Below are 22,252 nucleotides of genomic sequence, written 5' to 3' on the forward strand. Positions count from 1 at the left end.
CACATATTTGAGACCTGCATAACATACCTGCAGTTCAAATTGGAATTGTATAGAAGCCAATCGCGCCCCCTGTGGCGGGTCCTATAGCGCATGCGCGCTACGAGCCCTTGCGAAGTGATGTCGTCACAAAGCGGCCTTTTTTGGCTCAGGTAGCCCTGACGCAAAAACGTGATTTGAATCGGCTTGCGAACAATTCCAATTTGAACTGCGCTTGTCAAATTAGATGTGCATTTTAAAAAACAAACAAATGGAAAGAACAAAGCCGAAAGGCATTTTCTGTTTTTCTGTCATTTGCACAAAAATAAGGCAATAAAGCGACGGTCGGGAGAGAGCAAATCAAAACTCCTGTTACAAGTTGAGCTAAGTCACGGCAAACCAAAATGAGATGCGAGCGCACGAAAATGTGCATGATTTTGATCAAACAGGCATTTTCAAACCGTTCTTGGCACCTCAAAGACACACGGAGACAAACCGTATCCATCAAAGACTGTTTCCGTTGAACTTGATGAAAGCAAATTCTGGCATCAGCTGTTAAAGGAGAAAGAAAGTTGGGAAATAAATGAGGCCTTTTTTCAAGGTATTGGTACGTTGGAGCATCAGCCGCCATTTTAGGATCATGAATTATAATCATTTTGAAGTCATCCATTTCATGCAATTTGAAGGCAAATGCTATTTAGAGACGGATATGTCTTTCTTTAAAACAAAATCTGTTTTATTTGACAATAAATGTTGCTTTTTAGAAATTTGATGAATCCAAAGTAGAAGGTGTATGAACGACTCCTCAAGAGTTGAATACTCCAACTGCTATCGAACCCTTGCGTGAACGTCAACTAGTGAGTATACAAATTCATTGCTTCTTCTGCCATCTAGTGGAAATCAATGGCATTGTTCCACTTGTCACTAGACGTCATCGTCAGTGGCAGAGATGGCATTTTGGGAGCCAAAATAAGTCATGAGCTTTTGCCACAAGAGAAAAATGGACAAAAAAAAAAACAGGCCTGTATTTTGGAGGCGACTGTTGGCGAGCAAACCAAGAGGTCAGCGGGTCAGCAGGCGCGCGGCTCGCCGTCCTGGCGCGGCGCAAAGAGGCTCTTGAGGAAGCGCAGTTGCAGATATCCGGCCAGCACCACGAGAAGGGCCAGGGCGGCCGAGCAGAAGCCCACCCGCCGCTGCTTGGACGCCAGCAGGAAGTGGTCGGCCCCGCGGCGCAGGCGGCCCGCGTTGTAGTGGCGGAACATGTGGAAGGCGGCGTTCTCCACGCGCCGGCTCCACGCCTGAGAGGGAAAGCAAGTCAGTGCGCGTCCGTTCACTTCCGTTGGGCCAACGACGTTGCGCTCATTTCGCAGCAGTCGCTTGACATGGCGCCAGTGATGAGCACGTGTTGGCCGTTTGTGGCATTTTGCTCAATTTGCTGCATTTTGGAGTGTCGGGAAGAGCCGTCGATAGAGTTTGCTCAACTCGCTTTCGGCAGGGTAACAAGATGGCGTCCGAATGTCATGTGACCTGTGATCGGGCTGGTCACATGACGCCATCTTGTTACCCTGCCGAAAGAGAGTTGGCCAAAGTCCAGAATCATTTTGTAATGTCCTGTCCTTTTTCTGGATCCTCTCGCTTTGACTCGACGTAAAGACGGTCATGAGAAAATCCGTGCTGTCTTTCGGAGGAATATTGTCACTTCGTCCTCTTGGAATTGTTTTGTTGCAGACATTAATTGGAAAAAGCTCCGGTCTATTTCAAATATGTATTTACATGCAAATAAAGTCAAGGAAGTGTGAGTGAGCTTGAAAATTTGACATCAATATTATATTAAAGTTGCTGTTTTTGTGACAGCTCAACGTCTCTTCTGGATCGTCGCACACACTCGGACTTTCTGGAAAGATTTGAGCGCATTTGCCGACGCGCATCTTTACAGAGACTTTTCCTTGAAATGGGAAAATATAGTTTGGTTTTTTTGAGGAAGTACGTTAATGACGATACAGTAACTTTTTTTCAAATTCATTTCTTAATTAATACTTAGGGCAAAAAAATGTGTTCATAAATGCAAGTATGGAAATCCAAAAGCCAACTTCACACACTTTCACATTGATACGATTGCCTATATTCGACTTCCAAACGACTCTCATAAAACTGTCAATACTTGTCAAAAAGGGATTTGGGTGTACAGTATATGAACTTCTGGAAAAGTGCAGACTGCCCCCTACATGTCAAAAGTGGAACAACGCCTGGATTTGGATTGATCTGGACATGGAAAAAAGCTCCTTTTGTTTGTGTTCTCATGATGTTAGCGATGTTGCTACGCGCTCGTCGATGACACCACGCCTGATTTTTCAGACCGTCGACCTCCATTTCTCACTTGAAGCAATTTGATATTCAAATCAGAACCTTTTCAATGTTGTCATTTTCAGGCCGGATAAAAAAGTGAAACATTTGTCACGAGTTTGCGACGGCGGACCTCGATGATGCTCAGCGTGCCGTTGAGCTCGCCGGCGTTGTGGTCCTGTTGCAATTTTTGGGGGGTGCGCTCGTAGTAAACGCCGAAGCTGAGGGACACCTGCATGCTGCCCAAGAGGTTGTGGAAGTTGCTGAAGCACATCTGGTAGAAGCCTGATGTGCACAAAGGCAAAATGAAATGAAAACATGTCAAAGAGGACTTGCAAGTGGACGCCGGCGCCCCCTTGAGGGGATCGCGAGCGGCTGCCGCGCGCTCGGATCGCGTCAGAGTCCAACTGCGAGCGTCTTCGGGACGCGTTGCACGCAAGTAGCGACGTACCGGTCTCGCGGGCGTCCAGCTCCACTTGGCCGTTGGCGTCGTCCACGGTGGACAGCAGGAGGCCGTCGGGAGCGTTGACGGTGACGGACAGGTGGCGGTCGTGGCCCACGCCCGTCACCCACTGCACCTGCAACAACGCCGCAAAACAACAACATTTGCATCGCCCACCGCTACTAGTGCCACTTGCAGCCTACTAAGCGCAAGTGGCACTAGTAGCGGTGGGTGATGCAAGCGAAGAACGTCCGTCCGTCCGTCCGTCCGTCCGTCCGTCATCTAACCATGAAGCTGAGGTAGAACTTCTCCCCGTGGTGGGCAAAGTGCCAGAAGCAATCCGTGCCGGCGGCGGGCAGAAGCACCGAGAAGTCGTACTGGTCGGCGCCCCAGAACAGCTCCTGATCCGTCATATTGGGGCGGGGGCCGCTCAGGGGCCCCCCGCAGGCCCCCGAGGCCCAAAGCAACACTGGAAGCAGGAAGCAGACGAGCGCGTGCCGATTCATGTCTGACTGATTGAAGACGCTCGCTCGCTCGCTCGCTCGGCCGCCACCGCGTGGCGAGCCAATCATTAAACGGGCTGGGAAGGCCGAGCGGCCCGACAGCCGCTCAAACGCAACGATAACACAAACCACACTTTCACTCGCAAGTGTCAAGTAACTGAGTACAAATACTTTGATGGCCAAAATCAAGCAAAGGCGCAACATGCAAGATGATTTTTATTTGCAGTCCGAACACGAGACGACCAGAAGAAAACTCGTTAGTGTGCGGACAACTTTTCAAACATTTTGTGCCTTTCCAAACAAAAACAAAAACAAAGTATTCACAGTTTTGCAGAAGTACTGAGCTGATTTCCCGCTTGGGCTTTTGTCAAGATTATTATTGAGGCGTCAATCAAATAAGGCACCAGGAAGGACACACAAGACGAAGACGACCAAGGACATAGTAGACGTCTCCATCCCTTGTTGTCCCTGTTGGCAAACACTACAAAGTTTGCAAAGTCCCGGTTTGTGAGAGCGCCCCCTTCAGACTTGAACCGGTGGACTGGCTTGACGTGACGGACCAATGGGAAGGCAGCGCAACCATTTCGCCACTTCCTGTTTGTTTGTGGACGTCATGCACACGCTTCCAAATGTTGAGGTTCGCGAGCAAGCCAAATGTGAGCAGGTGAGTTGAGCGCGTCACTGCATCGCGTCTTTGAGGTGGGGCGTGTCACTTGAGGGGGGCGTGTCACTTGAGGGGGGCGTGTCACTTGAGGGGGGCGTGTCTTTAATGTCACGCAAGACTGTGGAAATGTCTGGGATGCGGTGTATGTCCCTGAAAAGGGGCGTGTCACAAGTGAGGGCTGTGTCTTTGATGTTGGCGTCATTTGACATGGCTGTGTCTTGGATGTGGTGCGTGTCGCCGGAGCTTGGCGCGCCGCTGGAAAGGGGCGTGTCTTTGATGTTGACAGTGTGATGGGAAATGGCCGTGTCTTGGATGGAGGCCACATGACTCGAATTGTGGGGCGTGTTTTCACTACGGGATGCGTGACAGGAGAGGGACATGTCTGCTTTAGGGTCTGTGTCTTTGATGTCGGACATGACACTGAAAATGGGCGTGTCTGGCATGTGTAGCGATTCACTGGGGTTGTGTTGTTCACTAGAAAGTCTCGTGTCTTTGATGCCGGGCACGTCAACCGAAATAAGTGTGTGTTGGGTGTGGGGTACATCACCTGAAAGGGTCGTGTCTTGAGTGCGGGTTTCCTCACCGATGTGAGACATAACACAGGGGAGGGGCGCGTCTTTGGTGTTGAATGTGACATGTGGCGTGTCTTGGATCTGCAGTATTTCCCTGGTATTGAGTATTTCACTGGCAAGGGGCGTGTCCCGCGTGAGCTTTTTGTCTTTGATGTCAGACGTGTCACCAGAAATGGATGTGTCTTTGATGTGAGGCGAGTTGTTGGCGTTCACCTGTTGCGGGGGCCTTGCGGGTAAACAGGAGGTGACGTCACAGCGGCGGCCGTCGTCGTCTGATGAGCGCTCCGTCACGGCGGCGTGCGGCGTCCGTCCGTCTGATAACGGTGATGTCATCACAAAGGCGAGGCCCTCGTGCGTCGCGTGGTCGTGGTGACGTCTCGTCCACATTCGCACGTCCACGGCCGGCTGTGGCGCTTCCTCTCCCGAGTCCAGCGTGTGCCAGCGGGCCAGGCCCCGCCCCTTGGAGCGAGGGGTGCCGTCGGCGCTGGCGGACGGGCCGACCACGTCCACTGTGCCACCGCGTTGCAGCCGCTGCCTCCTCACGTGGGGACTCACCTGCGCGCGTGCATGCACATCATTCCAAGCGAGCATTAAGCTAACAGACTTTTGTGGTTGAATTCTGTTTGTGGTCATTTGTCCAGGAAAGTCGAAGCGGGCGTGACAACCTGTCACTCGCATCGTTTGTGTGTGCGTGTAGTGGATGCGGCCGACCTGCTCGGGTGCCGCCGAGCGCCCTGTTGGACTGCACGCCGTTTTCTTCATCTGCTGAATCCTGCAGAAAAGCACACCAAAGCACATGAATGGACGCGGATGAGGAGGAGGACGACGATGAAGAGGAGGACGACGATGAAGAGGAGGACGACGATGAAGAGGCGACGACCTGCCGGAGGCCGACTTGTGGCGAGCGGCGTCGTTGAGTCGCAGACGCTGAACGAAGTTGTGAGCTGCAAACGAGCACACAGAAAAGCAGAGAAAGAAACGTTTGGTTTTCCGCAAGAAATTGACGGCCAAAAAAATGAAAAGATTACAATATCTTTTCTCCTATTGATTCTTATCGGCATTCAAAAAATCAAAGCGGCAGTTTTGAATTGGAAACTGGCACAAATGAGAGCTCGTCGATGCAGGAAGTCCACGTTCAAGTTTTGCACTTCTGACAAACGAAAGAGAGCGAGAAAGAAAAGAGAGATGAAAAATTGAGGACGGAAGAGAAAGAAGAGGACAAAGCGAGAGGTGACGTTTGTTTGTGTTGTGGATTACCCAGAGTGCCTTTGGGCACAGAGAGAAGTTTGATGGGTTCGTCATCGGGAGAAAGTCCCGCCGCTCTCTGCAGCGATCGCACGATCTCCGTGTTCTGCAAAAGCACAGCAAAGTTTGGACGCCGCCCACACATGCGCTTGCTTGCGGCCAGCGAGGGGGCGGGGCCTGAGGGGGGCGGGGTTGTCACCTTCCCGCCTTGCTGGCAGGCGGCGTCCAGAGGCGTCCTGTGTTTCTTGTCGCGCAGGTGCGGGGAGGCTCCGGCCTTGAGCAGCAAATCCACCAAGACCAGGTGGGCGGCCCGCACGGCGCAGTGCAGCGCCGTGTTGCCGTGACGGTTGCGCGCGTTCACCAGCGCTTCGCTCTGAAGCACACGTCGACGTCGGCACAAGATGAGAACATCAAAAGGCCAGATGCGCCGACCGCGTCGACCGCGCCGACCGCGCCGACCGACTCCTTCTGGTCTCAACGACGCATTTTTAACACAACACAAATCTGGCTTATTGTCCCCAAAAAAAAAAAGAATCCAGAATTTAAGCGCTGAACGAGGTTCAAACACTTTTGGAATTTGCTTTGTGATTATTTTTGAGCTTTTTTAGCTTTTCCTTTGGATGTCAACGTGTTTTCTCGAGTATTGTGCTTTTCTATCACCGAGGTACTTAAAGCAACACTAAGTAACTTTGAGTTGAGCTTGATTACGGCGGCACCATATGGACAAAAGCGGTATCATTATGTTTAAAGGAAGACCGCATTTCCCATGAGGACAGGCGCATTTTTTGAGCTCACGCCAGAGGATGAAATCCGGGCCCATGTTGATCCTTGACTGTCCTTTTGTCTGGGTCGCTTCTTTTTTGCTTTTTTTCAGTTGTTTTGCAGCTTCTGCAGTAATCACGCGTTAACATTCAAACGGACTTCCGGTTTTGTAACGAATGCGGAAAGCGGTCACGGATGCCATCAAGCACGTTCGTCTCCTCAAAGTGGCGTCGTGCCAATAAAAATGATCCGAAGCCCTCAAACCACGGCAAAGGAACCTTCAACTGGTTCGAAGTCCGTGTTTCATCACAAGCGTTATGAGAATATTTGATTATGGTGTAAAAGTTCTTTAGTGCTACTTTCAGCATCCCCAAATCCAATCCAGGTCGCGTCCAACAGACTCAAGTCCAGCAAGCGTGCTGACGTCCGTCGTAAAGTTTTCAAGCGGACTCGATCGCTCGCACTTTCCAGCGCTTGTTCCGTTCCCGCGCGCATTTGTGGCTTGACGGACCTCGCTCCGACGGGCTCACATCTTACTTTGGCAAAAACAAATAAAAACGGAGAGCACTTGTTACTCGTTCATTTAGAACAGATATCAAATTTGAGATGAATTGATTGAAGTCACGCCATCAATTATGATCACAAATCTTAATCGGCTGACCTCATTTTATTACATGAAGGAAAATGTTTGTTTCGACTTTGGTTTGAGTTCTTTTCTTTTGTTTTTGTTTCGAAGAACAACCTTGATCTTGAGGCCACATAATGCGGCGCAGCTGCCGTGCAGTCAAGGAAGAGGCAAAACACAAGTTCAAAAAAAATGGCGTCCGTTTGAGAAATGGAGCCGATTTGCGCAGACGAGCGTTCCGACTGACGGCGACAACGCGCGCGGACGCGCTTGAAGCGACTTCGACACGCCGATGCTGTCGGATGGCGCGTTTGTTGCCATGTCGACGCCCACCTGAATGAGTGTGGCTGCCGTGTCCAGGTTGCCATGGAGACAGGCGTGTATCAAGGCCGTGTTGCCGTAGCGATCCTTCTTGTTGAGCTTGGCGTTGCACTCCAGCAACAACTTCACCACCTGAACACGCCAACGCGGGTGTGTCAACGGCTGCCAATCGCTCCGAGACGGGACGGGCCCACCTGCAGGTGGTCGTTCTGGCTGGCCAGGTGAAGGGGCGTGGCCTTGCGGTCGGTCCGCGCGTCCACGTCGGCGCCGCGGCGGACGAGAAGCGACGTCAGCTCGGCGTGACCGTACATGCACGACACGTGGAGGGGAGTCACGCCGTTCACGTTGGCGCTCGTCACGCACAGCGCGCCGCACGGGACCGCGCGCGCCTGAAGACAACGCACACACATCAATGGCGGCTGCTCGACAAATGAGCATTTTAGCACAAGAACAAAATCGAACCATGAGACGGTTGCATCCCTCGTGCTAATGCTAACGTTTGCAACGTCGTTACCTTGTGCGCCGGCGCGCACGTCGTGCATTGACACAGAGGATGACACAGAGACGCCTCGGCCGACGCGTCCGCCTCGTCTTCGTCCGTCCACTCCAACAGGTAACGCACCTGAAACACACGCACAGAAGTGAGGAGGAGTGAATAAGAGAAGAGGTTGAGAGAGGGAAATGAAGAGGAACGAGAGAGAGAGAAGAAAAAGCAGATGGAGACGGAGGGAATGGGAGAGAGTGAAATAAGAGACCTACAGAGAGAAAGATGGAGACATTTTAAAGAAACAGTGTGAGACAAACACAAGCACGTAAATGAGAATGATAAAGAGAAAGATATAAAAAAAAAGACAGAAATTAAGATGGCAGTAAAAGAGAGCAATAGTGCGGAAGAGAGAAAATCGGAGACAAAAAGAGACGAAAGAATGAGTGAAAAGAAGTGAGAGAGGACGAAGGACATGAAGAAATTCAGAAATTGGACGAGAACGAGAGAAAAGGGAAAGAAAGACAGAAATGGAGAGAATATGTGTTTGAGAAAGAAAAACAAAAGAGACAGAAAGCAAAAGAGAGCAAGAAGCAAAAAAGAGAGCAAGAAAATTGGGAGAAAAGAGAAAGAGAAAGCGTGTGACAGCGAGAGAGAAAAACGAACAAAATTGAGTGCGAGGGTGCGAGGGTGCGAGCGTGCGTGCGCCGTCACCATTTGCACGTCTCCGTCCGCCACGGCCCGCAGCAGCTTCTCCACCTGTCAATCACACAGCAACGGTCACCACGGCAACAAAGCGGCTCAGTTGGGCCAACGCCGGCGTCACCTGGCGATGTCGCACCGGCGCTCTCTCGGGCGCTCTCTCGCAGCCCGGTGAGGACGACGCGCTGCTCGACGTGGACGACCGCCGACCGCTGCGCTCGCTCGTCTGAGGGGAAACTCGCGCGGGTGACTGACGGGGATGGGGGGGTGGGGGGTGGGCGGGGCCAAGACAGCCACAGACGAGACGGATGAAGCGAGCTGAATGTGTCACGTGTCGTCACGTGTGTGTTTGTGGCGTCCTCACATGAGCGCCGCCGCCGCCGCCGTTCCCACAGCGTTGCTCCTCGTCCTTCTGCAGCAACGTCAACACCTGCACACCAACGAGCGCGTCAACTTCAACTAACTGCCTGCAATCTCATTTGCACTTTGCTAAGGCGTCCCCCAAGGATCTGTGCCTGGACCAGTAGCATTCCGACTTCTTATCATGAAAAGGAGCGCAAGCAAAGTCTCGCCATATCAAAGTGCTCAAAATGGCTTTGCAGTATTTGTGAAAGCTAAATTGATTGATTTTTTTAAGTAAAAGATGAGATTTGGAGAACGTTGACCGTCCAAATCTCAAAAGTCAAATTCAAAATTCTGCACGGTTTTCATTTCGTTGAACGAAGCACTGGAACCGCTTTGGCGCCATCTTGTGGCATCGACTGGCAACGGCAAGCTTTGGGGAGGCGGCCTCACTTGGATTTCCAAACGCGCGCTGACCTTTGAGTTGAGGGCGCAGTGGGCGGGCGTGTGCGTGTTGTTGTTGAGCGCGTGCACGCTGGCGCCGTTCTCCAGCAGAACGCCGACGATGGCCTCGTAACCCCAGCGCGACGCCAGGTGCAGCGGCGTGTCGCCTTTGTCGTTGGGCAGGTCCAAGCGGCACGTTTGGAAGTCGTAGTAGACCAGCGCCTTCACGCACTGCCGCGCAAACATGGCCGTCAGCGCCGTCACACACTTTCAATGACAAGAAGAACACAACACGACTGCCGGGCATGCACGTGCGTTTTTTTACGTTTTTAACTTGTTTCATTTTCACATCCAAACGATCTTCATATTCGTGTCCATCATTTTGTTTTCAGCAAATTGAGCGATGGCGATTCATTTCAGGTCGATGACGGCGACCGGCCGTGAGCATATCAATGCCGTCAGTTGCCGTGGAAACGTGGCCGACCGCCATTGACATTTTGCGGCTCTGCTTTTGTTTGCAAGCCAGGACAAAAAGTGGAGCCGAATGTCCTCAAAAGTGACGCTGGCCGATCAGCCGCCACGCAAAAGAGGACAAAGACGCTCGGACGAGGTCACGTTTGGACTTTCAAAGCTTGCGCAGCTCTCAAACCTCAAACAGTCCGTTTGGATGTCATGTGACATTTGCAAAAGAAGCACATCTTTTTTCCCGTTGACGGCGAGTATGAAAGTGTGACGAAGGTGCGACTCACGTCCTCGTGTCCGTACATGCAGGCCAGATGCAGCGGCGTGTTGCCGTTGTTGTCCTGAGCGTCCGCGTCTGCCTTGTAATGCAACAGCAGCAGCTGCGCGCACACGCACACGCACACGCACACGCACACGCACACGCACACTAAATAAGTGTTTGCCGAACTGGGGGGGCGACGTGTGGCTCGGGGCCGATTCGCAAGAGTGCGCCTTGAGAGCGTACCGTGACTCCCTGGTGTCCCTTCTGACACGCCAGGTGCAGCGGCGTGAGCGTGTGGTAATCGCTCGCGTTGACCGGCGCTCCTTTGGACACCAGAAGGTCAATCAGCTGCGCCTGACCTACAAACACACGCACACACGTGATGTCGCGTGGGCAGCGGGGGGGATGTTCCCTCATCGGATGTCAAATTGTTTTCTCAAAATCCCAAATCCACATTTGTCATGATCAAGACGACGACGTCATCAAAATGGACTTTTTGCTGCGTCTTTTTTATTTTTTGCTGTAGTTCTCCCGAGAGCAAACTTCCAGAAAGATTTTCTCCTCTTGAAAAAAAAAACAGATTTCTGACCTTTGCATGAAAGATTGAAATATAAATGCGTTCTATTTCAAATATAACCGTGGTCCCAAAAACGTATTTAGACGTTTTTGATGCTCCAGCATACAGAAGGCTTTGATGCAGCCTCTAACTTGAAGAGGTCACTTAAAGCAACGGTAGTTATTACATAAACGGCCAGCAGGTGGAAGTTCAACTAGGGCCATGTGGCAAAAAAGTATTTTCAACAGGTTTGTGAATAACGATGAAACTTCGCTACATTCTAATGCTAATTGAGGCAAAACAGAAAAAGAACACAAATATACTTTTTCCCCTGATGAAACAAGAGACTCGAATCTTTCTTTTGGTAGTTTCCATGTTTCTTTTTATAGCAATAGAAAACAATATTCTGTGGGCCTAGCAAAATTTGTCGAAATCCAATCAAACGGATGGGAGCGAAGGGGGTTGCTTCAGTCAAACCGGCTGCTAGTCAATGACTTCATGACTGCCTACATTATCAAACACAAAAAATGACAATGATTGCACTCATGTTGGCTAATTAAAAAAAAAAAAGGACATCAAATTTGCATATGATTGTTTGCCAGTGAGAAAAAAATAATGGAATATTGTAAACATTTGCGATGAATTGCATCCCGACAACTCAAGCGGCCCTTAGTTCGCACCCATGTTAGTGTAAGAAGTTGCCCTTTCACACACACACACACAGACATAAAAATGAAGCTGACCGCAGATGGCGGCGACGTGCAGAGGCGTGTACCCTCGCTCGTCTCTGGAGGACGCCGTGACGATGGACGGGTCGTTCAACTTCCTGCAAACACAAGCCGAGACAGTCAAACGCTCGCCACTAACAAGCGACCAATCGCATCGCATTCCACGTCACGCGTGCGCCGTCGACTGCGCCCCAAAATTGGGAACGTTTGGCTTTGGGGTGAAATTTCAGAGAAAACATTCCACTTAGGTGGCCAGGTGCGATCACGCCACTCAACATTGCAGTACCGCTGCAAATCAAGGGGGGGCAGTGTGGAGAATACTTTCCACATTTCACTCATTCGGTGCCAGCTTGTTGGTCAAATTCAGCTTTGACAAGCACTGCAATGGCTGACACACGCCTGAAGATGGCGCCGATGCATGGAATTTTCATGTCAAAAATAAAAAGGTCATCGCGTTGGATGTCAGACATGTTTAGGCATCTCACACTCCTACACACAGTGTGTGAGGCTCGTCTTGTTTATGCTGGTTTAAGGGTCCCAAAAGGCCAAAATTTTGAATGAAATACAACCGGCTCCCTTTTTTGCTTTCTGGTCAGAAACGGCATTTTTAGACAAACGCAACCTTATCATCTACTGCAGAAGAAAAAAAAAAAACCTTAACTAGAAACAAACTTTTTTTTTTCCTGGCGAAAGAAGAGCGCGTAGGCTTTTGTCTGCCACGTTTGTTGCTTCTATTGCGAGCGTGGAAAATATGCTGAGAGGCTTTGAAAGCGTCTGCTAGCATTACGGCGGGAACTCAGGAAATGAGTTGATCGGGAGGTCAGCAACCTTTTTCAAAGCATCTTCGGGGGTCCTGACTAATGCCAAGACGAGCAGTTACACGAACACGCTTCTGCTCAAATGACCTTTAACTAAGAATCAACAATATCCGTTTGCGTGAAGAAATTGCTCACGTTGATGATTTGTCACAATAAGCGGGACACAAATGTCGATTTGCAACTTCATGACGCAAAAGACAGATCATTGGCTTGATTTGATTGCGTACTGCACATTTGCAAAAAGACTGACCCGGACAGTTGGAGGTCACAGAGGTCACATGAGCACAAAGGATGACACGGCCGCACGTCCTCTTCGCTCTCGCCTTCGCTCAGCAGACGCTCCACCTCCGCCTCGTTCCCGTTGGCCACGTGCTGCACGCACACGCAAACACACGTGAGTGACCGGCGCCACGGAAGTGAAGGAAGCTCGAAGGTCGGAAGGTCGGAAGGTCCCGCCGCCGGCTGACCTCCAACAAACGGCTGATGGGCGTCGAGGCGCCGGCGAGGTCCACGTTCATATGCAGCTTGTTGCTGGCATCGGGGCAACCCTGAACACAACACGCACCTTCATCCGCACGTGCAGGCGTGTGTGTGCGTGCGTGCGTGTGTGTGCGTGCGCGTGTACGCACAGAGAGCGCGTGCTGCAGCTTTCCCAGCTTGATGTACTCCGCGGCCGCCTCGAAGGTGCTCAGGCAGTAACTCAGCTCGTCTTTGCTGGACTGACTGAAGCTGAAGTTCCTCATGTAGCTCAGGTTGGCCATCCTGCAAGCACGCACGCACGCGCGCACGCACGCACGCAGAGGTCATGACCTGCAGGCACCTTCCAGGCTCCAGCGTCTTGCCCACTCACCAGTTGGGGATTTCCATCTTGACCAGCAGGTAGAGGATGACGGACAGCAGGTCGTCGGCGCACACCGCCTCCATACTGACTGCACAAATGTCAACAAGCGCACACAACACACAAAAGTCAAACACGCACGTGCAAAATACATACAAAGACAATTCACGAAAAGTGAATAAAAAGTCAACACAATGATGTGGAAGTGCCAAATTTCAATATTTGGACAGGTCAAAAGTTGAAACGGAGAAAATGTATCATTTGAAGGGGATTGTAACTTCCAGGGTGCCAACAAACATCTGACGAGTTCGCAGCCGCTGCAGGTTTTTCTCGCAAGTTCTTCTTCACACATTTGCCACTTTATAAAGTGGCAAATTTCAAAAATATATCAAATGACATCATTTGAAATTTGAAAACGTCGTCGTACAAAAGTGACTGAGAACGTGCCCTTCTTCTCAACTCGGCCTCACTTTGACGTCGCAAATGTGACTCATTTAAATAATCCCGCCCACGCACATCATCGTTCGGCCTCATCTTTCTTTTGGCGACGTGCTGATCGCAGTCGTGTGTGGAAACGTGAAATCCAAAGGGATGCGGGTTCCAAAGCTTGCTTGTGAGGTTTGCGAGGCACGTGACGTGCTCGCGCGTGGCGCCACGCTACCTGCGGAGGCCGGCGTGCGGGTGGCGGTCAAGGCCACTTTGCGCAGGCACAGCAGCTTGAGCAGCGGCGACGTCTGCCGGTTGAGTTGACTCAGCTCCCGTTTGGCGGCGGACAAGTTGATGCTGAAAGCACAACGACAGGAGGAGGAGAAGAAAGAGAAGAAGGCGGCACGCGTCACCACCTGGGACCGCCTGCACCTGTTAGCATTCGTTAGCACCTAGCATCCTACACAACAGGCAGCTGGCTTTGCCTTGTGACGACCGCTCGATCGTTTGTCTATTGGTGGACACCAATCCTTCTCAAATGTGTTTTTGTCTTACCAGTCATTATATTGAGCACATTTTGTGTTTGATCTGCTTTTCGGACGTTAGCCTGCGTGTAAAATGTTGACATCGAGGTCAATTCCATGCACAACTTGTATTGCTAACCTTGAAAGATTTGCTTTGTTTTGATCCATAGAATGACCTTATCAGCACATTTCATCATATTGTCAGTATTTACAAATACAATCTTATGTCATAAACGAGGCTAGTGTTACAAGTGCTGTAAATGGTTACAGTACATCAAGTTAAAAACAAACATGGCCATTTGGCAGATGATTTTGCTCGAAAGGCCAAAATGAGCCAATTGAATCGGCCTGCTGATCGATCGGTCGGTCGGGCCCGAGACAAAAGCGCATGGCGGCCCTCGACCACGTACGACCTTTGCTCAACAAAAATACATTTGGATGGCGCATCACATCTTATCGGAATGATTTTGCTTTCAGCAGCAAAGCAAATAATCAGCCGGTGAGTCCTCCGGTTGATTTTGTGTTTGTGCCCACCTGAAGTGCGCTTTGACGCCGACGTCTTCGTGCTGCAGCTCGTGAAGACTCCTGGTGGTCTTGTTGAAGGCGGCGTCCTGTCGGACACACGGAAGAACGAGGCGCGTCAGGTGGCCGTCGCCTTGACAGAGTTAGGCTCCGCCCACCTGGCTAGCTTCCAGCGTGCCCACCAGGTTGAAGATGAGCGAGTGGATGCCGTGATGGACGTACACCTGACGTAAAGACAAACAGAACGCTGAGCCCGCCACTTACGATACTTGACGGACTTTCTTCTTCATTACCTCCACTGCTTGTTTCAGAAGAGTCATTTGGAGATCCTGCTTGGCCAGGACTTTCTGAACACAGCATGACATCATCGTCATCATCATCATCATCATCATCATCATCAACAAATTGTGCAATTGGCTGTAATGTCATTGAAGAGATCGGCGCATTTTAACATGACCCATTTATCTGTGACGGGCCGCCACTAATTGATTTTCGCGCTCCCTGCCAACACTCTCGCTTGTACTCGACCAGCAGCTACACGAGATCATCACGAGCAGCACGTGTGGCCAAAGGCAAACTCTGGCAGGGTGTTTTACTTTCTTGACCTGCTTTTCTAATCTCTGGCAAGTAAACCAATGGAGCGAGCTAGCCTAGCATTTGGGGCTAAAGCCAAACCGCGGCAGGGTTTCTACTCTCCGGACCGAGATTTGCCACCTCTGCCCGTCAGGATATTCGGACTTTTGGGTTAGAATCCCAAAAGACGTTTCCACGAAGCCAAACGACCACCTGCACGGACAGCGTTTTCTAGCCAAGATCCGTTTGGATCCACGTGATCATTTTCAGGCTCAATTCTAAAAAAGGATAAGATGAAATGTCAATGATGATGATGATGATGATGATGATGAAGAAGCCTCACATGATTTTTAATCATCTAAAATCAAGAGCACAGTGCAACTTGTTTGTGCGGCGTCGCAAGGTTTTCGCACGGCGACAGAGATGGTGATTGTCAACATCAGCAAGCACGTCAACTCGAGTTGAGCTTTTGTTTCGTTTTTTTTGTACTTACCAAGCGAGCGTCTCGCAGCACACACTGAAGACAACGCGTGTACAAGCCGTGGACCGAGTCCTGACACCAAAAAAAAAAAACAGCATCAGCCGGACAAACATTTCACACACGTCATGTGACACATCGTTAGCATGGGGTCATTTTTGACTTACTGTCACCAAATTCATCCCCAAAATTTGTTTTTTAACGGTATGTGGTCACAGATGGTGCCATACTGAGGTGCGTGTGTGTGTGGGGGGGGGAGGGGCTAAATATAGTAAAGGGGGAGTCAACCCTCTCAAAATGTGTTGACACTAATATGTTCTATGCAGCCCTGCTAGTCTGATTACGGCATTCTGGTTAGTGTAATATGAGTTGTAGGGATGTAACGATATATCCAAACATCACAATACGATATTATCACAATATGAAGGTCACGATACGATAATTATCACAATATTGTGGGGAGGTTGGCGACACAAAAAATGGTCACAATATTGTAAAAAAAAAAAAAAAAAGAGCTCATACAAAAAAAAAAAAAAAACACACAATATTGTGCTTTTGTACATTACAGCAAGGAAAAATATCATATATAAAAAATATATAAATATATATATGCTAATGCCAGCACACGTCATAAGTCGGTGCTGTCGCGTTGCGTTGGGAGTGACGTCATGCAGCCGACAAATTCGGCCTTCCGAGGACCCAGCCTTGTCAATTTGGACAACATCGTATTGACATACGACGTTCATCCGACCATTAGCGTGGATTTGAAACACAGAAGGGCCAAAACATGCCTTGTGAAAATTCAACTACACTGAAAAAACTAACCACCAGAGGGTGCTAGAACTGCATCAATGGAAATTAAGCCAACTTTTTGAAAAGATGCGCTGCTTTTAATATCGTGACCTGACGACACGATATAATGTGGCAGTTTCAATATCGCGATATCGCGATATTGCCGTTATCGTTACTTCCCTAATGAGTTAAGCAGCAAAATCCAGCCGTTTTGATCCATTTCGTAAGGCGGCTATTTTGCCACTCGCTGTCGAGTGAAAATGACATCACAAATGCTCAGGTAACAGCCAATCACAGCTCAGCTTCAGAAAACAGGTGAGCTGTGATTGCTTGTTGCCTGAGCAACTGTGATGTCATCGGTAGTCGACAGCAAATGACAAAAATGGCCGCCGCCTGAGATGCGTAAAAAGGGCTGGATTTTGCTGCATATTCATCCGAATGTCATGTTCGGACTTGTGAGCTAACATGTAGCATATTATTGTCAAGAAATGTTGTGTCGTGGTCGTGTGCGGTGTGGCATCCGCACCATGTGACATATCAACATCGTCTCATGTTATGGCCACTTCATGCGACATATCGACATCGTAGTTCACGTTGTCTCGCCACATCAGCTGACAGATACACGTGTGATTGTTGAGCCGTCACGTGACAAAAGGCTGAGAAGGCGTCCTACTATGTGGTGCCGGAGTCCCTTCCTGTCGTGCTCCTTGAAGGCCTGACTGAAGTTTCCCAGGACTTTGTCCAACTTGTGGCTGTGGCGGCCCAGGAACTCCTTGACCTCTTCTAGGTTCCTGAGGTGGTACGCCGACCCCGGTGCCCTCGTCGACACCGCCGCCGGCGCCGGGTCGGGCTGGGCCGCGTCCACGGGCCTGGAGATGCACAGGATGCTGTAGCTCTCCTCCCTGGAGTTGTAAAAGGTTTCCTCAAACAGGATGGGGACCGAGACCGGGGACGGGAAGTCCGACCCCAACAGGACCTGCCTGTCATGGATCCGGACCTCCTGCGAGGAAAAGTGCAAACGATGTTGAGGATTAAGAGTGGATTATTATAAATTTAAAAAAGAAAAGAAAAGAAATGGCGACCTTCCCGTCTGCCGTCTGGTATCCGTCGTCCGCGGGTTGAAGCACGTAGCTGTCAAAGTGAAGTTCCGACAACATGCTGCCCTCTAGACTTCCGCAGCACGGAACCAGAACCTGTTGCATGTAGCCACAAGCTAATACAGCTAGCAGTCCACTGTAGCGCTACAAACATGCTAACGTCGCTAAGCTGCGACATTTATGGCTAGAAACACTTCAACGACAAGCTAATGTAGCCAAATGCTAGGTCAGAATCAGAGATGCCGACACTTTCAGCACTTCTCGGGAACATTCTGGATATTTCGGCAGCGGCATTTTCTGTTTGCCAAAACACAAACACAACAGCACCAATATTTAGCTTAGTAGTTTTTTTTTAAGTGACTGCTTAATATTTTCTCACTTTTGATTTATTCAAATAAGGCCAGGGATGGACATTGATATTATTTGAGATTTGATATTGGACATATCTTCACTGCAATGTGTCAAATAAGTATTTCTGAAATTGCATGGTTTCGTTAGCAAAAGTTAAACAGATTCCCAAAAAAACGAGAATGTGATTTTGAGAACATTTGTTGTACAGATCTCAAAATTCAAGATAAAACTCAGCAGTCTATTGTGCAAACAAACAAATAGTATTGCAGATGATGTTGCGTTTGTTAGCTAGCGGCCGAACCAACAGGCAAAAGCCGCAAGGATTGTGGGTAAGCTAATGCGGCTCGCTCGCTACACCAAAGGCGCCGACGTCAGAAGAAGCGAGAAAGAAGCCGACGTCCAGAAAAACAAGATGCTTCTGTGACACAAGGCGGCCATATTGGCCAGTTTGTTGCGGAAACGCATTTAGCTTGCGCGCATGTCTTTTTCCAGACCGGCAGGCCACCGTCAAGCAGCAAAACCGCGCTCGTAACTTCCAAGCTTGGCGGCGTGAAACGCGCCTTTTTGGATGACGGGACGCTTCGGTGTCACGCCGACGTGTTCTTTCAAGTGCCGCCAAGAGCCGCGTTTGGATCTTATCTTCATTGAATGAACTGTTTGAACTCGAGTCTTCAAAGCCAGAGAGGAAATGAGGACAATTAATCAAACCTCCGGGAAATGACAAACTCATGTTTGAGCTCCCAGCAACAAAATGCCTTGCTCGTGGGACGCTTTCAAGGAGCGATACGCTTGTGGTACGACTGCCCTCACAGGGTAGCCCAGACTTGGGTCCCGAGATCCGTTACTGAGGCTGCCAAATGGGAGAACCTCAACGTCTCGACTGCGCCTGCGAATCGTGTGCGTAACGGAACAGAACGCGTGACAAAGGGCAGAAGTGGCCAAACCTCAATGGAAGCCAACCCAACATTCTGCCGGCAAGGCGGGACAAACTCTGATCTGTCACGGTTTGTACAAGGACCCAAAAACGAGCCGTGCTCACGTATAACCCCGGGAAAAACACACAACAAAAAGATTACAAGATGACCGCAAGATTAGATTGAATTGAAAATGAGAAAAATACGAGAAGTTGATTGGTTGTGTCGGACATGAAGTTCTTACGATGCCATGCAGCTGGGCCACGCGGTCGCAGAGGTCCGGTCTGAGCTTCTCCAAGGCCACGAAGAACGGGTTCTTGGCCATGTCCTCGTCGTACACCGCCATGGGGGGCTGCAAGTCAGACACATGCGGGTGCTAATCAGTGCAGGGGGCACCTTGGAGGGGGCGGGAGTTTTCCTCACGCAGGTTCATTGGCACACTTTCGCTTGCTAACTTTTAGCATCTTGCGTGGTTTTATATCGAAATATTAGTTAGCCAAGTTGATTTGTGTAGGCCGTCATCAAAGGGGACTTGACAAGCAAAGTTGACAAAGATAAGCAACACTGCCTGATCAAAATCCCAAACGGGCTCGAAAATAACTTCTTTGAGGAACCTTTCAACATATGTTGTGGTTTTCGTTGAACATAACGACAAAAGAAATGCCTCCAACGCACACACAATAAATGAATGCAACCATTTGTTACACACGCAAAGAGGAAGCAGGAAATGGAGAAGTCCACCAAAAGCAAGACGTGACACTGAGAAGTGCGACGACAAAGTGTGCGCTCACTCACCTCCTCACACGTCAGCGTCATCGTGTCACGCACACACACGCACGCACACACTTGTAACCACCGTCCTCTACAAACTGACTGAGCTGCTTCCTGCTCCTCACTTGGGATCAAAGTGAGGAATGAGATCACGTGACGCCACGGCCAGCCCGGAATGTCCCAAGCCCTCGTGACGGGACACGCTCGCACCAGCCATGACGTCCGTGGATGCCACGTGACCTCCTGGTGACCTCACAGGAGGCCTTCAATGAAAAGCTCCCTTTTGTTTCCTCCCGCGCAAAAACAAAACAAAAGCAAAACACATTTCTTTTCCATTTGGAATCTTTCCCATCCGTCCATCCATCCATTTTCTTGACCGCTTTTCCTCACAAGGGTCGCGGGGATGCTGGAGCCTATCCCAGCTGGCTTCGGGCAGGAGGCGGGGTACACCCTCAACTGGTTGCCAGCCAATCGCAGGGCACACACAGATCAACAACCATCCACACTCACAATCACACCTATGGACAATTTGGAGTGTTCAATTCACCTGCCACGCGTGTCTTTGGAATGTGGGAGGAAAACGGAGTTCCCGGTGAAAAGCCACGCAAGCACGGGGTTGACATTCAACATTCAAAACAATTCGTTTTTTGGTTTGCTTTTGGGATTTGTGATTGTCTTGAGAACAAATGCTGGTTTTTAAAATGAAAAATATATGTTCACGTTTTTTGGGGTGCTACAGGCAGTTTTATGAGGGGAAAAGCAGTTTGAGGAAATATAGTCAACAATTTGGGGGGGATTAGAAAAAAATCGGATCCACTGCCATTATAATGGCCGTCGTCAATTATATGTGGCGTTTGTGCAGGCGCCACTCAACTACTTTTGGCAACCGCGTTGCTATTATCACATGATGATCACAGCTGGTTCTGTAAGATGCTTTCACAGTTTCATTCATTGACTTCATTGATCGTCAGCGCTTCCATTCAATTACTTAATAAAGAAGTCTTTGTTTGATGTTTAAAACGCTCCTGCTGCTTCTCACAAACACTCAAGGAACATGAACGCAACATTTCCAGTCATGTTTGCTCGTCTTTGTCTTTAGTGCGATCACGTTGGATCACATGCGATTTGTGCCTTGGAGGACTTTCAAGTTTCAATATTGGCGCTGGAACAGAACTTTTGCAGCATGCATGTAGTGTTGCGCGTTGAGATTATCGGCACACACTTTCAATGAGACTGAATCTGTTGCCTTCTTCTTTCTTTCTTTTTTATCTTCATCAACCCCAGAAACACAAAATGAGAAAAATGTTTGTGTATGTTTGTGTGTGTGTAGTACTGGGCCTAAGTCATCTAAACATTCAATGAGGACTAATTGCACCATTTACAGTTACACCTCATGTTTATGAAATGTGGAAGGAAAAATCTGATTGATTATAACATATATATATATACAATTCGCCAATATGAGACATCTGGGCACACGTGGGCGTGTGTGTGTGTGTGTGTGAGTGCGAGTGCTTTCTTTTATTAGCATTCTTATTTGTATATATTTGCATAGAATTGCTTAATATAATGTGCTTGTGTATCTGGCAACCTCGAGTCTGTATGCAAATAAAGCTGATCGATTGCTTTGCCGAGGATTTTTAATACGAATACGTCTGACATTCATGAATTGAAGTTTATTCTGTGTAATGAATTCTCTGGCAGAGCTCGTCGAGACTTGACCACGTCAAGTGAAATCCAAAGGACGACGCGGAGTTGCTTTGTGATGTTGACGAATGTGGATTTCGGACGACATGATGTTGCTTTTGTTGTGTGTTGTCGGCTGCTGTGACTCGGCCAATCCGAACCGGGCCCGGAAGTGCGCACAATTAGCTTCGCCAGCAGCTAACAACCAAAGCGCCGTCGTTAGCACCCACCTAAGGGCAACCGCAACGTGTGTGATGTGAAGACGACGAGACACAAAAGAAGGTTGTCGACTCGCTCGCCGTTACCTTGTCGACGTCCTCGCCTCATCCGGCGTCTTGCTAGCACGTCACGTCGCTGGCGGGTGCGGCTCCGTTAGCCGCCTAGCTCAGCGGCGGCGAACGAGTCGCGCGCAGTCAAGTCGCCTCTCGCTGAGTGACCGCCATTATTGTCCTGGCCTGAGGAGACTCGAGGAGGAAAACGTGCCTCAGTCCTTCCTTCCTTTTTCCATTAAACACGTCGAATAAATCAAGCGAGCCGAGCAGCACTTGACGCGCCATGACAAGCGCTGAGCAGATGGCCAAATAGCAATAGCGCCCTCTGTCGGCTTGCATGGGGACAACGAGTTCGTTTCTTTCTGGTCTGGTTTCGTTGGGGTAAAAAAATAATAATAATCGAATTATATACAATGTCTTGCGACTATTTGTCATTTCACATTTAAGGTATCGTTTCATTTAATCATTCATCTTTAAGAAAGGAGGCAGAGAGAAGTGAAAGCTGTCTGCCCTTACATAGCGTCATTCTGATCAAGTCGAGTTTTGAATCTGTCCCAACAATCACGACTCGCCTGCAAATATCTGCAACGTCAGTTTTAGGACCACGCCAATAAATATCTATCTCACTTTTTCATTCATTCATTCTCCGATCATCACTTCATTCTATTTCACTATTTTTCAACTTTTATTGCATTTACGTTATTTATGTCAAATGACTTTTTCTTTCACATTTTGACTTCATGTACTCTTTTTTTTT

At 49.4% G+C, this 22,252-nt stretch overlaps 2 protein-coding genes across 12 annotated transcripts; both read right to left on the reverse strand.

The window, feature by feature from the left end:
• Nucleotides 1-576: 576 nt before the first annotated feature.
• On the reverse strand, nucleotides 577-3,468 carry tmed6 (transmembrane p24 trafficking protein 6). The gene is made up of 4 exons (XM_077568914.1): nucleotides 3,049-3,468; nucleotides 2,771-2,897; nucleotides 2,453-2,604; nucleotides 577-1,274 (listed from the first exon to the last, which is right to left on the reverse strand). Exons 1-4 carry the CDS (start codon nucleotides 3,466-3,468, stop codon nucleotides 1,047-1,049), a joined length of 927 nt encoding a protein of 308 aa, XP_077425040.1. The 3' UTR covers nucleotides 577-1,046.
• ankrd27 (ankyrin repeat domain 27 (VPS9 domain)) lies at nucleotides 3,463-21,813 on the reverse strand. 11 transcript variants are annotated; one of them, XM_077568898.1, is made up of 27 exons: nucleotides 21,529-21,813; nucleotides 19,011-19,118; nucleotides 17,487-17,597; nucleotides 17,078-17,404; nucleotides 15,628-15,687; nucleotides 14,855-14,908; nucleotides 14,720-14,785; nucleotides 14,574-14,650; nucleotides 13,751-13,872; nucleotides 13,102-13,180; nucleotides 12,881-13,013; nucleotides 12,719-12,799; nucleotides 12,502-12,623; nucleotides 11,449-11,531; nucleotides 10,393-10,508; nucleotides 10,175-10,267; nucleotides 9,459-9,692; nucleotides 9,004-9,069; nucleotides 8,764-8,889; nucleotides 8,652-8,696; nucleotides 7,968-8,075; nucleotides 7,648-7,872; nucleotides 7,466-7,585; nucleotides 5,758-6,118; nucleotides 5,381-5,444; nucleotides 5,212-5,272; nucleotides 3,463-5,055 (listed from the first exon to the last, which is right to left on the reverse strand). In XM_077568898.1, the coding sequence occupies exons 2-27, from the start codon at nucleotides 19,110-19,112 to the stop codon at nucleotides 3,943-3,945; spliced, it is 4,149 nt and encodes a 1,382-aa protein (XP_077425024.1). In that variant the 5' UTR covers nucleotides 19,113-19,118; nucleotides 21,529-21,813; the 3' UTR covers nucleotides 3,463-3,942. The 11 variants fall into 11 exon arrangements, with proteins under 11 accessions (XP_077425024.1, XP_077425025.1, XP_077425021.1 ...); XM_077568899.1 differs by having other exon boundaries at nucleotides 3,463-5,444; nucleotides 5,758-5,851; nucleotides 5,945-6,118; nucleotides 7,648-7,842; nucleotides 9,459-9,656; XM_077568895.1 differs by having other exon boundaries at nucleotides 3,463-5,444; nucleotides 5,758-5,851; nucleotides 5,945-6,118; nucleotides 7,648-7,842.
• Between the last annotated feature and the right edge of the window lie 439 nt (nucleotides 21,814-22,252).

The sequence above is a fragment of the Vanacampus margaritifer genome, chromosome 6 (assembly GCF_051991255.1).
Source record: "Vanacampus margaritifer isolate UIUO_Vmar chromosome 6, RoL_Vmar_1.0, whole genome shotgun sequence".
Taxonomy (NCBI): domain Eukaryota; kingdom Metazoa; phylum Chordata; class Actinopteri; order Syngnathiformes; family Syngnathidae; genus Vanacampus; species Vanacampus margaritifer.

What these genes read in the sequence shown, in the direction of transcription:
- tmed6 (XM_077568914.1), bottom strand. Translation starts at nt 3,468, where the DNA reads ATGTTGCGCCTTTGCTTGATTTTGGCCATCAAAGTATTTGTACTCAGT. An exon ending in GCTGGACGCCCGCGAGACCG is followed by an intron (nt 2,605 to 2,770) that starts GTACGTCGCTAC and finishes TGTGCACATCAG; the next exon opens with GCTTCTACCAGATGTGCTTC. An exon ending in GCACGCTGAGCATCATCGAG is followed by an intron (nt 1,275 to 2,452) that starts GTCCGCCGTCGC and finishes TTTCCCTCTCAG; the next exon opens with GCGTGGAGCCGGCGCGTGGA.
- ankrd27 (XM_077568888.1), bottom strand. Translation starts at nt 19,112, where the DNA reads ATGGCGGTGTACGACGAGGACATGGCCAAGAACCCGTTCTTCGTGGCC. An exon ending in CCGCACGCCGGCCTCCGCAG is followed by an intron (nt 13,181 to 13,750) that starts GTAGCGTGGCGC and finishes ACATTTGTGCAG; the next exon opens with TCAGTATGGAGGCGGTGTGC. An exon ending in GCATGTACGGACACGAGGAC is followed by an intron (nt 9,693 to 10,174) that starts GTGAGTCGCACC and finishes TGTCATTGAAAG; the next exon opens with TGTGTGACGGCGCTGACGGC.